The 14,531-nt window shown below is 28.0% G+C and overlaps 1 protein-coding gene across 2 annotated transcripts in view; it reads right to left on the minus strand.

Annotated features, from left to right (window-relative positions):
* Window positions 1–14,531, minus strand: part of LOC135139557 (sarcospan) — a 43,260-nt gene that overhangs the window by 7,187 nt on the left and 21,542 nt on the right. The window contains exon 2 of one of the 2 annotated variants that reach the window (XM_064069847.1): window positions 6,015–6,322. The exons of the other annotated variant lie outside the window; for it this stretch is intronic. Within the exon in view, the coding sequence (XP_063925917.1) occupies window positions 6,015–6,300 (286 nt within the window). The 5' untranslated portion in view covers window positions 6,301–6,322. The remainder of the gene's footprint in view (window positions 1–6,014; window positions 6,323–14,531) is intronic. 2 annotated transcript variants of the gene reach the window in all.

Raw genomic sequence — 14,531 nt, forward strand, 5'->3', positions numbered from 1 at the left:
CGCGAATTTTCGTCGAATATTTTATGGTTACTTTTAGTGGAAGCGGCACATTAAGTCTAAAATAATCTGTCTGTAACTGTTCTTGAATTTTCGGAATTTTAAAATTGCGTTTTTTGGTTCTTTATCACGTCGTATTTCAAAAACCATTCAAAATTTTGCTCTAGTTTTTCAACCGTTTTTCGTTGTTACTTGCACAAAAGGTGGATTGAAATTTTCAACGTGCAATTTTTTTTAAATTTTCCTATTGGAAGATTTTAAAGTCGATTAAAGCAGATAACCGACAGGAAAAATGCTTTTCGAAAAATCGAAATATCTAAAAATTGAAACATTGGAATATCGTGAAATTGAGAAATCAATACATTTTAAAAATTTAAAAAATGAAAAAACTGAAAAATCGAGAAATCAAAAAATTGAAAAACCGAAAAATCGAAATCTGAAAAGTCCAAACATCGAAAGATCGAGTAATTGAAACATCAAAAAAATCGAAAAATTAAAATATGTATCGAAAATTTGAAAAATCTAGACATTGAAAATTTTCCAAAATTAAAATGTTGAACAATTGAAAAATCGATAAATCGAAAAACCGAGATGTCAAGAACTCGAAACATCAAAAAATCGTAAAATCGAAAAACGTGAAAGTAAAAAAACTAGAAATCAAAAAGTCGCGGAACCAAAAAATCGAAGAATCGACATATGTATTGAAAAAACTCAAACTGACATTTTGAAAAATTGAAAATTGAAAGAAAAATTGGACAATCCCAAAATTGAAAATGAAATCGAAAAATTGAAAGATTAAGAAACTGAAAAATTGCAAAAATTGAAAATTGAAAATAGAAAAATTAAAAAATTGAAAAATCGCAATATAGAAAAACCGAAAAATCGACAATCGAAAATGTAAAAAATCGAAAAATCAAAAAATCGGAAATTGGAAGAATCGAAAATCTGAAAAACTGAGAAACTGAAAACTTCCAAAACAAACTGAAATGACGAAAAAGTGGGAAAATGAAAAACGTAAACATCAAAACATCTAAATTTTGAAAAATTGAACAATTTAAAATGAAAAAAATCGATAAACCGAAAAATTTTAAAACCGCGACGTCGAAAAATCGAAAGATGGAGAAACCGAAACATCAAAAATTGAAAAATCAAAAATTTAAAACTCGAAGAATTGAAAAATAGAAATATCAATGAGCTGGAAAATCGAAAAATCCAGTAATCGAAACATTTAAAGTTTTAAAAATTTAAAAATTATAATATCGAAAAAGTAAAAAATAGAGAAATATTAAAAAAATCCTAGAGCGGACACTGAAAAATTAAATAGTGCAAGAAAATAGAAAAATCGACACATTTAAAATACCAACTACGAAACATCGAAAAATTGAAATAAATCGAGAAATCCAAGTGGAAAAATCGAAAACTGAAAAGTCCAAAAATCTGAAAAATCGAAAAACTGAAGAACACAAAAACTGAAAATTGGAAACATTGAAAAGTCGAGATCTCGGAAATGGAAAAATAAAAAAAAATCGATTAACGAGTAATTGAGGAATCGAAAAATTGAAAATTTGAGGTCAAAAATTTAAAAATCAAACAATTAAAAATCGAAAAATTATAGAGCCGCAAATTTGTAAAATTGAAACATCGAAAAATTGGGAAATCGAAAATGAAAAATATCGAGAAATCGAGAAATTAAAATACATCGCGAAAATTTCAAAAATTACAAAATCGAAAAATTGAAAAATCCAAAAATCGAAGAATAGAAAAACCTGAAAAATTGAAGGTCTGAATAATAGAGAAACTGACAAATCTAACATTGAAAAGTCGAGATCTCGGGAAATCGGGAACTCAAAAAATTGATTAATGAAAAATTGAGGAATTTTTTAATTGAAAATTTAGAAACGTCAAAAACTCAAAAATTGATAAATCTCAAATTTAAAAAAGTAAAAATCAATAGATCGAGACATCGAAAAGTCAAAAAATTGGAAGAATCGAAATATCGAAAAATCCCAAAACTGATATACTGAAAAATTAAAGAATGCAAGAAAATTAAAAAATCGAAAAATTGAAAAATCCCAAAACTGAAACATCTAAAAACCAAAATTGAAAAATCGGAAAATGGAAAAATTCAAATTGAAAGTATTGAAAAACTTGAAAGATTGGAAAATTGAAGAACAGAAAAACTGAAAAATCGAAACATTGGAAAGTCGAGATCTCGGAAAATGCCAGAATCAAAAAATCGATTAACAAGAAATTGAGGAATCAAAAATATGAAAATTTAGGAACGTCAAAAATTGAAAAATCGAAAAATGAAAGAATCGAAAAATCGAAAAATGCCAACACTGAAATATTGAAATAAATCGAGAGATCGAAGTCGAAAAATCGAAAAATTACAAAAGCAAAAACCTGAAAAATCGAAAAATTGAAGAATCGAAAAACCTGAAAAATCGAAAAATTGAAGAATAGAAGAACTGAAAACTCGAGAGATCGGGAAATGGGAAAATAAAAAATCGATTAACCGAGAAATTGAAGAATCAAAAAATTGAAAATTTAGAAACGTCAAAAATTGAAAAATTGCAAAATCTAAAAATTAAATAGTCGAAAAATTGAGAATTCAAAACGAAAAAATCGGGAAATCGAAAATGTGAAAATTGGCAAAATTGAAAAATTCCAACACTGAAATATTGAAATAAATCGAAAAATCGAAAATTTGGAAAATCAAAAAATTGAAGAATCAAAAACCCGAAAAATTGAAAAATCCAAAAATTGAAGAATCGAAAAATTCAAGAAAACTCGAAACATTGAAAAGTCGAGAAATCAGAAAATGGGAAAATCAAAAAATTGATTACTGGAGAAATAGAAGAATCGACAAATTGAAAATTTAGAAAAGTCAAAACTTGAAAAATAGAAAACTGAAATCTCGAAAAATTGAGAAATCTAAAAACCAAACATCAAAAATTCGAAAAATTGATAAATGTCAAATTTAAAAAACGAGAAAATAATAAATCGAGGAATCGAAAAGTTGAAAAATCGAAGAATCGAAATACTGAAAATTCCAAAACTGACATTGAAAAATTAAAACAATGCAAGAAAAATTGAAAAATCGAAAAATTGAAAAATCCCAAAACTGAAACATCGAAAATTGCAATAAATCGACAAATCGAAATCGAAAAATGGAAAATTGAAAAATTGAAAACATGAAAAACCACAAAAATTGAAGAATAGAAAAACTGAAAAATCGAAATAATGAAAAGTTGAATCTCGGGAAATGGAAAATTAAAAAGTTGATTAACGAAAAATTGAGGAATCGAAAAATTAAAGAGGCGAAAAATTGAAGACTGAAACATCAAAAAATTGAAAAATCGAAATTTTGAAGTTTCGAAAAACTGAAAAATTCTTACACTGAAATAACGAAAAATTGAAATAAATCGAGAAATTGAAGTAGAAAAATCGAAAACTTACAAACTCAAAACAATTGAAAACTCAAAAACGCGAAAAATCGAAAACTTGAAGAATAGAAAAACTGAAAACTCAAAACACTGAAAAGTTGAGATCTCGGGAAATGGAGAAATCGAAAAAATCGATTAACGAGAAATTGAGTATCGAAAAATTGAAAACTGAAACATCGAAAAATTGAGAAATCGATAAATCTCACATTTAAAAAACGAAAATAGAATAAACCGAGAAATCGAAAATTCTAAAATTGAGGAATCGAAATATTGAAAAAATCCCAAAACTGACATATTGAAACATTAAATAGGTAATGCAAGAAAAATAGAAAAATTAAAAATTCCAAAACTGAAACATCGAAAATTTTAAATAAATCGAGAAATCGATGTCGAAAAATGGAAAATTGAAAAATCAAAAAACCTGAAAAATCCAAAAATTGAAGAATCGAAAAACCTGAAAAATTGAAGAAAAGAAAATTGAAAAATCGAATCATTGAAAAGTCGAAAGCTCGGAAATTGACAAAATCAAAAAATCAATTACAAGAAATTGAAGAACCTAAAAATTGAAAATTTCGAAACGTCAAAAATTGAAAAATCGAAAAATTAAAGAGTCGTAAAATTGAAAACTGAAACATCGGAATATTGAGAAAACGAAAAACGAAACATCAAAAATTAAAAAAATTAATAAATCTCAAATTTAAAAGCGAAAAATTAATAAATCGAGAAATCGACAATTTGAAAAATTCCAAAACTGAAACATCGAAAAATCAATGTCGAAAAATGGAAAATTGAAAAATCAAAAACCTGAAAAATCGAAAAATTGATAAATTTCAAATTTAAAAAACGAAAAATTAATAAATGCAAAAATCAAAAAGTCCAAAAATTGAAGAATAGAAATATCGAAAAATCCCAAAACTGATATACTGAAAAATTAAAGAATGCAAGAAAAATTGAAAAATCGAACAATTTGAAAATCCCAAAACTGAAACATCTAAAAACCGAAAATTTAGAAACGTCAACAAGTGAAAAATCAAAAATTTAAAAATCCCAACATTTCATATCGAAAAGTTAAACAATTAAAAAATTGAAAATCGAGGCACTGAAGAACTGAAAAATCCAGAAATTGAAGAATAAAAAAACTGGAAAATCCCAAAACTGAAATATCGAAAAATTGAGAATTCGAAAGTTGAAAAATTGGGAAATCAAAAAGCCGTAAAATTGAAAATTCGAAAAATGAAGAAATTTTGATTTTTTTTTTTTTTCAAAAATTTTGATGTCTAGGATAAAAATTCAACAGTGAATTACACACTACAAGTTTAAGACTATGTTACCTTGTAACATTTAATTAACATTCGAGAAAATTGTAAGATGAACGGATAAAGTTTCATCAACTTAATTCGGAAAATCTCTTATCGTTCCGCATCCATTAGTGTTACGATTTTTATTTTTTTAAATTTCGTTGTAAGTCGATTTTTCCTCGAATTTTCATATTTTTCAATTTTCACTTTTCTGCTATTTATCGCATCATATTTTAGAGTTTACTCGAAGTTTTGTCTTAGATTTTTAACGATAGTAATAGTATTGATTCTAACTATGTAACTGTGATTCTATTCGTGTCTTTAGATTTCTTTAGAAAAATCTTTTGTCACCTACACGCAACGCGTTTCAAAATTTTCATTAGACGATTTTTTAATAACAAGTTTTTCTTCCAATTAGACTATTTGACAGCAAGTCGCATGCCAAACAATGCGTAAATGTTGAAAATACACAAAAAAGGGGAAGAAACAATACACATCGTCATATTACAAAACCATGACCTTGACAAAAACCAACAACTACGCTATTATCGCTTAGGTTACTTAACCTTATAATGTATATGGTTAAGATAACTCCAAATGAAAGTTTATTCACTGTTGGTTGAGTAAGGAGGTCTGGCGGAAAAAGAACTTTGTCATGATTTTTTCCTTCCCAAAGTAATCCGAGAAGTATTTATCGTCAGTTTTGTAAAATTTATTATCATTCAGTTGTTTTAATTTCATGACTCAGCTTTTTTAGAATAATCTTAAAATAACTTTAAATGTGGAGTATACCGGGTGACTCAGATTTAGACTTTCCATTCATAAGCCCCAGAAAAAAATAATTTATAAACGTAACCTTCATAATAATTATTTTCAGAAATTTGCAAAACTGTCACTATCAACATAATTAAACTTTATTCAAAATAAAAAAATAATTTATGGTTGTGTTGCGTCACCCGCATGTAATATTTGGCGTCAAGGTACTGTAAACAAACAATTCCATGTCATCCCTTTTAAGATGCGGCACACTATAAAACTATATAACCAAAAAAACATAAACCATATATGTATGTACATTAGACAAAATTTGCTCACAAGAGTACGTATCACTTCAATACTCGTGGTAGCAAATCTTCTCAAAACGTTCTTTTTTGTTTTCACGGTAACGCCAATTTAGCTAAAATCCCCTCAGCCGCTCACTGAAAAAATGCACCCAACTATCTGTCTTTTTCGTCTACGAACTTGTCAAAATTCCCATTATCTCTTTTATTACCTCGTCCGGTTTTATTCATGGCAATCATTCGGCTGTGCCTCAAACTGTTCCTGTTTGGCGTATGTTTCGTGCCCATATTTTGCGCTACCATGTTCTGCGGTACGGTGGTCACCAAACAATGTGCCTGCGTTGGGGTGACATCAAGGCTCGCTTCCTTGGCCAGACCATCGTCCGACATATTATTTCCGTTTTCCATACAATTATCATAAAAACTGACTGGTCTACTTCCGTTTTTCACTCCGTTCCCGTCTGGTGGCTCCGCAGGACGGTGCTGAGGTGACGACATGATTCCACCACCAAAAACAAAACTGAAAAAACGCGAGGTTTACGAGAGCAGTGTCGATGATTGCGGTTAACTGACAGATTTTCTGGAAGGTCTTTTTTGTAGAAAGTGTGTCAATTAACGGTGATTACAATCGATGCAAAAAGTGTCATTTCTGCTCTTTCGCTCCGGTTCTTCCGGTTTTCGTAATTTTGATTCTGAGAGTGATGTTGCGACAAAAACGCGAACGATTTGTGTAGAATTTTTAATTGTTCTAAGTATGAGCTCTCCTGCGTGGTTGTTACAATATTACCGGTTTAAAAATATGGGAAAAAGTTTTCATTTATTTTAAAAGATAGTAAAAACTAAATTATAGATATGAAATTTTTGTCGCATGATTTTTCATATTACACTAATAATAAGAAAACGTTTTGAAATTTTGAGGAACATTTTTTTTCCTTATTTGTTATTCCTTTCAAATTTGCTAGGTTAAGTTTAAAGAGTTCGTCTCAAGATTGGCAAAAGCCAGCGAAGTGAATTGTTTCAAGTAAATTTCGTATCATTATACAGAGTGATTTTTTAAATTTGTGCTCTAGTTGCCCATGACACGTACGTCAGCAGTGAAATTTAAACGCCCGACGTAAGCGTTCATGGCCAACTAAAGCAGAAATTAAAAATCACATGAAACAAGAGTCCTTTTCTAAAGGAAAATTGATAATCAAAAATTGAAGAAAAACGAAAAATTGAAAAATCTAAAATTGGAAAAACGAAAATAATTAAAATAAAATTGTCATTAAAATTAAGAAGAAGAGTAGTTATATGATGGGGATTCTAGGCCACTTTAACGTCAGTTGATTCCCTTCAAATAATTACTTACATATAAGGCTTATCATAAAAAAAAAAACAAAATTCACAAAATCAAAACTTACAATTTTTCAAAAAATCTGGTTTTATTTACATTCGACCAATTTTTTGAAATTACAGTTTTTCATGTTTCAGTGTTTCATTTTTCAATTTTTCCATTTTTCAGTGTTTCAGTTTCATAATTTTGCGTTTTTTTTAATTTCAATTTTTTTAATTTTTCAATTTCTTGACATCCAAATTTTTCAGTTTTTCGTTTCTTCAATTTTTCCGATTTGCAACTTTTCAATTTTGCAATCATTCGATGTCACAATTTTTCATTATCGATTTTTCAGGTTCTCAATTTTTGATTTTTCGATTTTTCATTTCTTCAATATTTCAAGTTCTTGATTTTTATTTTTTAATGTCTCTTTAGTCTCTTTCGATTTTATGTTTCGTTTATTCAATTTTTCAAATTTTCAATTTTTGATTTTGCGGTTCCTCGATTTTCCAATTTTTCAATTGTGCAAATTTTCGATTTTTAATTATCCGTTTTTCCGTTTTCTTTCATTTTTAATATTTGGATTTTACAATACATATTTTCTTTTTTGCGATCTAGCATTTTCTCGATTTTTAGGTTTTTCAATTTTTAATCTTTTGATTTTTCAATTTTTCGTCTCTCCATTTTCAAGTTTTTGATTTCCAATGTTTAGATTTTTCAAAGTTTTCATTTTATATTTTTTCGCTTTTTTTGTTTTTGATTTTTCAATTTTACAATTTTGCATTTTTTCCAGTTTTTATTTGAAAAGTTGAAAAATCGAAAAATTAAAAACCAAAAATTGAAACACTAAAAAATTAAAAATCGGGAAACTAAATTAATAAGAAGAAAAATTGGAAAGAAGTAAAAACTGTACCATGGAAAGATCGAAAAATTGAAAAATTAACTATCGAGAAATTGAAAAATTAACTATCGAGAAATTGAAAAATTCCAAAACTGAAGCATCCAAAAAATTCAAGAAATTAACAAATCCAAGAAAACCAAGAAACTCAAGAAATCCAAAAATTCCAACAATCCAAAAAGTCGAAAATATCCCAAAAATCCAAAACATTCGAAAAATAAGAACATAAATAAAAGAAAAAATAAAAATGATCAAATAAATTAAAAAAATTGTAAAGATTCAAAAGATTCAATGATACAAAGATCCAAAAAAATTCAAAGGTCCAAAAATCCCAAGAATCTAAAGAATCCGAAGAATTCAAAGAATCCAAAGTATCCAAAAAAATCCAAAAACGAGAAAGTATCCAAAAAATCGAAAATTTGAAAAATCGACAAATCGAAAAATTTAAAATTTAAAAAATCGGAAAATGAAAATATGGAAAAATCGAAAAGTTGAAAATTCGGGGAATTGAAACATCGGAACATTGAAAACTCGAAAAACTGAAAGATCGAAAATTTTAAAAATCGAAAAACTGAAAAACCGAAAAACCTAAAACCGAGAAATCAAAAATTCGAAACATCAAAAAATGGAAAAATTGAAAAATTCGAAAAGTAAAAATTGGAGATATCGAAAAAGTACAAAAACTGAAAATTGAAAAATGGAAGATAAATTTATTGAAGGATCGAAAAATTGCAAAAATCCAAAACTGAAGCATCCAACAAATTAAAGAAATTAAAAAATCTAAGAAAACCAAGAAACTCAAGAAATCCAAAAATTCCAACAATCCAAAAAAATGGAAAATATCCCAAAAATCCAAAACATTCAAAAAATAAGAACCTAAATAAAACAAACATAAAAATGACCAAATGAATAAAAAAAATTGTAAAGATCCAAAAGAATTCAAAGATCCAAAAATCCCAAGAATCTAAAGAATCCGAAGAATCCAAAGAATCCAAAGTATCCAAAAAAATCCCAAAAAGAGAAAATATTCAAAAAATCGAAAAATCGACAAATCGAAAAATTTAAAATTTAAAAAATCGGAAAATTAAAATATAGAAAAATCGAAAAATTTAAAATTCGAGGAATTGAAACATCGGAACATTGAACTCAAAAAACTGAAACATCGAAAATTTTAAAAATCGAAAAACTGAAAAACCGAAAAACCTAAAACCGAGAAATCAAAAATTCGAAACATCAAAAAATGGAAAAATTGAAAAATTCGAAAAGTAAAAATTGCAGATATCGAAAAAGTCCAAAAACTGAAAATTGAAAAATTGAAGGATCGAAAAATTGCAAAATTCCAAAACTGAAGCATCCAAAAAATTCAAGAAATTAAAAAATCTAAGAAAACCAAGAAACTCAAGAAATCCAAAAATTCCAACAATCCAAAAAATCGAAAATATCCCAAAAATCCAAAAAATTCAAAAAATAAGAACATACATAAAACAAAAAAATAAAAATGACCAAATAAATCAAAAAAATTGTAAAGATCCAAAAGATACAATGATCCAAAGATCCAAAAGATACAATGATCCAAAGATCCAAAAGAATTCAAAGGTCCAAAAATCCCAAGAATCTAAAGAATCCGAAGAATCCAAAGTATCCAAGAAATCCAAAAAAAAAAATTGAAAAATACCACCACTGGAATACCCAAAAATTCAAAAACCGAAAAATTGAAAAATTAAAAAATGAACAATTTTAAAAATCGAAAAACTGGAAAATCCGAAAATTAAAAAATCGAGATATTGAAAAACCGAAAAGTCCAAAAATCGACAAATCGAAAAACTGAAAAATCTAGAAACTGAAAAGTTGAAAAATCGAACACAAAAATCGAAAATTTAAAAAATTGAAAAATGAAGGATTGAAACTTTAAAAAGTCGCGAAATCGGGAAACGAAATCACTTAATCGAGAAATTGAGAAAGCTAAAAACTGAAAATTTAGAAACGTAAAAAAATGAAAAATTGAAAAATCGCAACACTGGAAAACCGAAAAATTAAAAAATGGAGAAGAAATAGAAAAATTGAAAAACCTCAAAACTGAAACATAGAAAACCTGAAAAATGGAAAAATTGGAAAATGAACATCGAAAAATTGTGAAATCGAAAAACTTAAAAATCGGGAAAGCGAAAAGTTGAAAAATCGAAGTCGAAAAATTTTAAAAATTGTAACTTTGAAAAGTCGAGAAATTGGGAAACGAAATAAATTAATTTAGGAATTGAGAAATCTAAAAATTGTAAATTCAGAAACGCAAGAAATTGAAAAATTGAAAAATCGAAAAATTCCAACACTGAAATATCAAAAAATTTATAAACCGAAAAATTGAAAAATAAAAAAAACAAAAATTTTTAGAATATAAAGATGGAAAAACCGAAAAATCTAAAAACGAGAAGTCAAAAATTCGAAAAATTGAAAAATACCAACACTGGAATACCGAAAAATTGAAAAACCAAAAAATCAAGAATTTTAAAAATCGAAAAATTGAAAAACTGAGGAATCAAAAACACGAAACATAAAACATCAGAAAATTGAAAAAAATAATAATATAAAATTTAAGAATCGAATAACTGAAAAATCTGAAAAGTAAAAAATCGAGATAATGAAAAATCGAATAGTCCAAAAACGAAAAATTGCAAAACGGAAGAAAAATTGAAGAATCGAAAACTGAGAAACCCCAAAACTGATACATTGAAAAACTGTGAAATCGAGACACCGAAAAGTTGAAAAATGGAAAAACTGAAGAATTGAAACTTTGAAAAGTCGCGAAAAATCGAAAAATTTAAAAATCATAAAACTGAAACATAGAAAAACTGAGAAATCTAAGAACTGAAAATCGAAAAGTTGGAAAATTAAAGAATTGAAAAACCGAAAAACTGAAAAATCGAAATATTGAAAAGTAGAGAAGTCGCGAAATAGGAAAATAAAAAAATCAATTAATCCAGAAACTCAGAAATCGCAAAATTGAAAATTTGCAAACGTGAAAATGGAAACATCGTAAAACGGAAATATCGGAAAATTGAGAAATCGAAAGTTGAAAAATCGAAAATTCGAAAAACTGAAAAAAAGATTCTACAAGTTTGATTTTCTTTCCAAAAATTTCGAATCTACGATAAGACGTTTAATATTTTCAAAACTTTGGTGCAGGGGTTTTTTGACCATTTTTTTCGAGTTCGTCAGAGCCTTCTTACCAACGTACCATAGTTTTTGAATCATTTTTGGATCACCCCGTATAATTCGATGGAATTTTACTATAATTTTTTTTTATTTTTTTTGAAAATTTTGAACTCATTTAAAAAAATCAATATCTTACTTATTTATGAAAATTTCAGAATGCGGTTTTCACGACTGTTTTCAGCTTACAAATTTTTAGAAATCGTAAATTGGTAAATCTCACATCAAATTCGTCCTAAAACGATATATCTATCTGAACCAATTTTTTCCTTGGTCGATCTAAAAAAGATCTAGATTTTTCAAGAATATAAATAAAGCATACAAAACGTAATTAATATTCAGCAAAAGCTGGCACGTCCCAACTTTCTGGCCACCAAACTCCCCACTTTTCTTCTAAACAAGAAAGGTACGCTATGGAATGCAAAATCATTAAAGATGCAGCCAGGTGTAACGGTTTCGATGCAGGAATTGTAAGTACGATTATTAATAAGTTTAAGAAATACCTCCACGAAACGTCTTCGTGGGATTAGAAAAAAATGTTCTGAAGGTGTATAAAGTCTTGAGCCGAGTCTACAAAATCTCGGTAATCCACCAAGAACAAAGGAAAAGTTAAATTTAGCTGCGATTGTAAATTTTTGGATGCTTTGGGGTGTTTAAAATAAGAATAGAGTGTTTAACGCAGATGCTGGTCCTTGCCCAACCCTGTCTATTTCATCTAGCGGATTTTATACTTGATCATCTAGATGATTCGCCGCAACACCGGAATTTGTGTGTCACGCTTTTTTCCGGTTATTTCCACCACAAAGACACTCAACAATTCCCGACAAAGAAACCCGTTTATCATTTCAGCCAGTTCACATTCCCATAATTTTGACACCAGTTGTCTTTTTACTGCGGCCAACAAACTGCTCCAAGTAAATATTTTCCACATAAAATCTGAATTAAAATATACAAGATGTCGTGTCTGATAATTTCGGCTGAATTTATGGCGCGTTTGTTTTCTTATCTACTTGCAATAACAAACAGCTGCAATTTTTTTGTTTCGTTGCGGCATGTGGTGCAACGGCTGTTTTAATTGCGGGCGGAAATCGAGTGCAGAAAATGTGATTTCTGTGAGAACGGCGCTTTTGTACTTTTCTGCGGTTGGGACATGCTGCATAAGAACGGTAATTACAGGGCAAAGATCATAAAAGCCGTATTTCCTGTTTAGGGACGGGCTGACGATACAAAAATAAAGACTTTTATGTGAGGAAATTGGTTTGTGCTCTCCTTTTATTTTAAAAGGAAATCTGTTTTAACAACTGGGGACTTAATTTGAGAAATCCGAGACGATGATTTTAATTTATGTGAGTCACGATGGGGGAATTTGGTGACGGTGCTCGTGTTTAATAAATATTTAATGGCGATTGGATGTTATAAAACCGGAAACGAAAATTGGCAGAACGAAAGTACGAAAAACCTCGATTTAGTACTCGAACGGTGCGAAATTCAAGGCTACACTTTCAAAATAAACCGAAATTGAAATGATTACAATGCTATAGTTTGTTTCTGTTATAGCTTTTATGTTATTGTTTATTAATAAAGTGTTGTATGCACACTGTTTGAGACTGCAGTTTCTAAAAAACACTCTTAACAATGCACATTTTTTCGCAAAATTACAACGTTGACCTTTGTTTGTTTATGGCAATTCGTCCTTGATATTTTTTACCATTTGCAAAAACATTATTATTATTGCGAACTATTAGGTAATGGCTGCTCTCAACGGGAAAGATAAAAAAAGCCTTATGTTTTATTCTATTAAAAGCATTAAAGTCGTGTTCAATGAATAAAAAAGTGGCGACAAATATTTACAAACACTGAACATTAAATTATTATTATTGGTAACCGATTACACTAATTATACTAACCTGTTTTCTAATTAATGGCTCATCTATATTTCTTGTATCGTTAGTCACTAATTGTCGAGCTAATTTGCGGTCCAAGAGTTTAATAGCTTATGAAAATTCATTATACCCATTATCGCTACAACTGATCACTTTGTTTACATTCGTTAATTAAAATCACAAAAGCGAATACCAAATTTACTATGTGTGAGCAAGATTTGTTCGTGATGTCACAGCGCCAATCGACCGATTCGGGATGGGAGGATCGAATTTCTGCTTAAATGGATATATTTGTAACCTTTGAATTTTTTTGCAAACAAGTCTTTAATTAAAAAAAAACTTCTGCGATCTAAAAGTCGTTTCAGGTTTTTAACACTTTCTCATTTACATATTCAAATAAAGTAAAATAGTGGTTGTTCGCCAACAACTCCAAATTAACATGTAAGTCAAGTTTCATCGAGTCCGAAGTCTCATCTTGAATCGGTCAGTTACCGATATGACGTCAAGATGCTTTCAGTGGCTCGAATTTGAAAACTATCAGTACTGGAAAACTTTTTACTTCCTGAGCGTACGCTTTATTTTAACTTATCAGGGTTCTCATAAAAAAATAAAATTCGCAAAATTAAAACATAATTTTTTGAAAAATCTTCCGGGGAATTTTTTGTTGTGACAATTTCTCGTTCTTCCTTTGTCTTCAATTTTAATTTTTTCAATTTTTTAATTTCTGGATTTCCAAATTTTTCCATTTTTCGTTTCTTCAATTTTTCCGATTTTCAATTTTGCAATTTTTCGATGTTACAATTTTTCATTTTTGATTTTTCGGTTTCTGAATTTTTAAATTTTCGTTTACCCAATACATATTTTAATTTTTTGATTTTTCATTTTTTTTTCTTCATTTTTCAAGGTCTTGATTTTTAGATTTTTCCAAGTTTTCATTTTATACATTTTCGTTTTTTTAATTTTAGAATTTTGCATATTTTCCATTTTTATTCGTCAAGTTGACAAAACGAAAAATTCAACTGAAAAATTAAAAACCGAAAAACTATTAAATCGAAAAAAAAATTAAAAAACGAAAAATTTTAGAATCGAAAAATTACAAATCATATAACTAAAAACACTACAAATTGAAAGAGTGAAAAACTAAAAATCTGACTATTTCATTTCTCTATTTTTAGATGTTTCAGTATTACGACTATTCAATTTTTTGATTTTTCAATTTTTGGATTCCTCAATTTTTAGATTTTTTAATTTTTACATTTTTCAAACTTCCAAGTTTTGACGTTTTTATTTCGATTTTTTTATTTTCTTTTGTTCTGATTTCTCGATTTCGACTTTTCCATGTTTCATTCAGTTTGTTAATTTTTTAGATTTTTCAGATTTTTGATTTTTAAATTTTTGGATTTTTGAAATTTTCAATTTCTCGATT

Source organism: Zophobas morio, unplaced genomic scaffold, assembly GCF_036711695.1.
Source record: "Zophobas morio isolate AGI-343-1 ecotype UQ-CSIRO unplaced genomic scaffold, CSIRO_AGI_Zmor_V1 ptg000031l, whole genome shotgun sequence".
Classification (NCBI taxonomy): Eukaryota; Metazoa; Arthropoda; class Insecta; order Coleoptera; family Tenebrionidae; genus Zophobas; species Zophobas morio.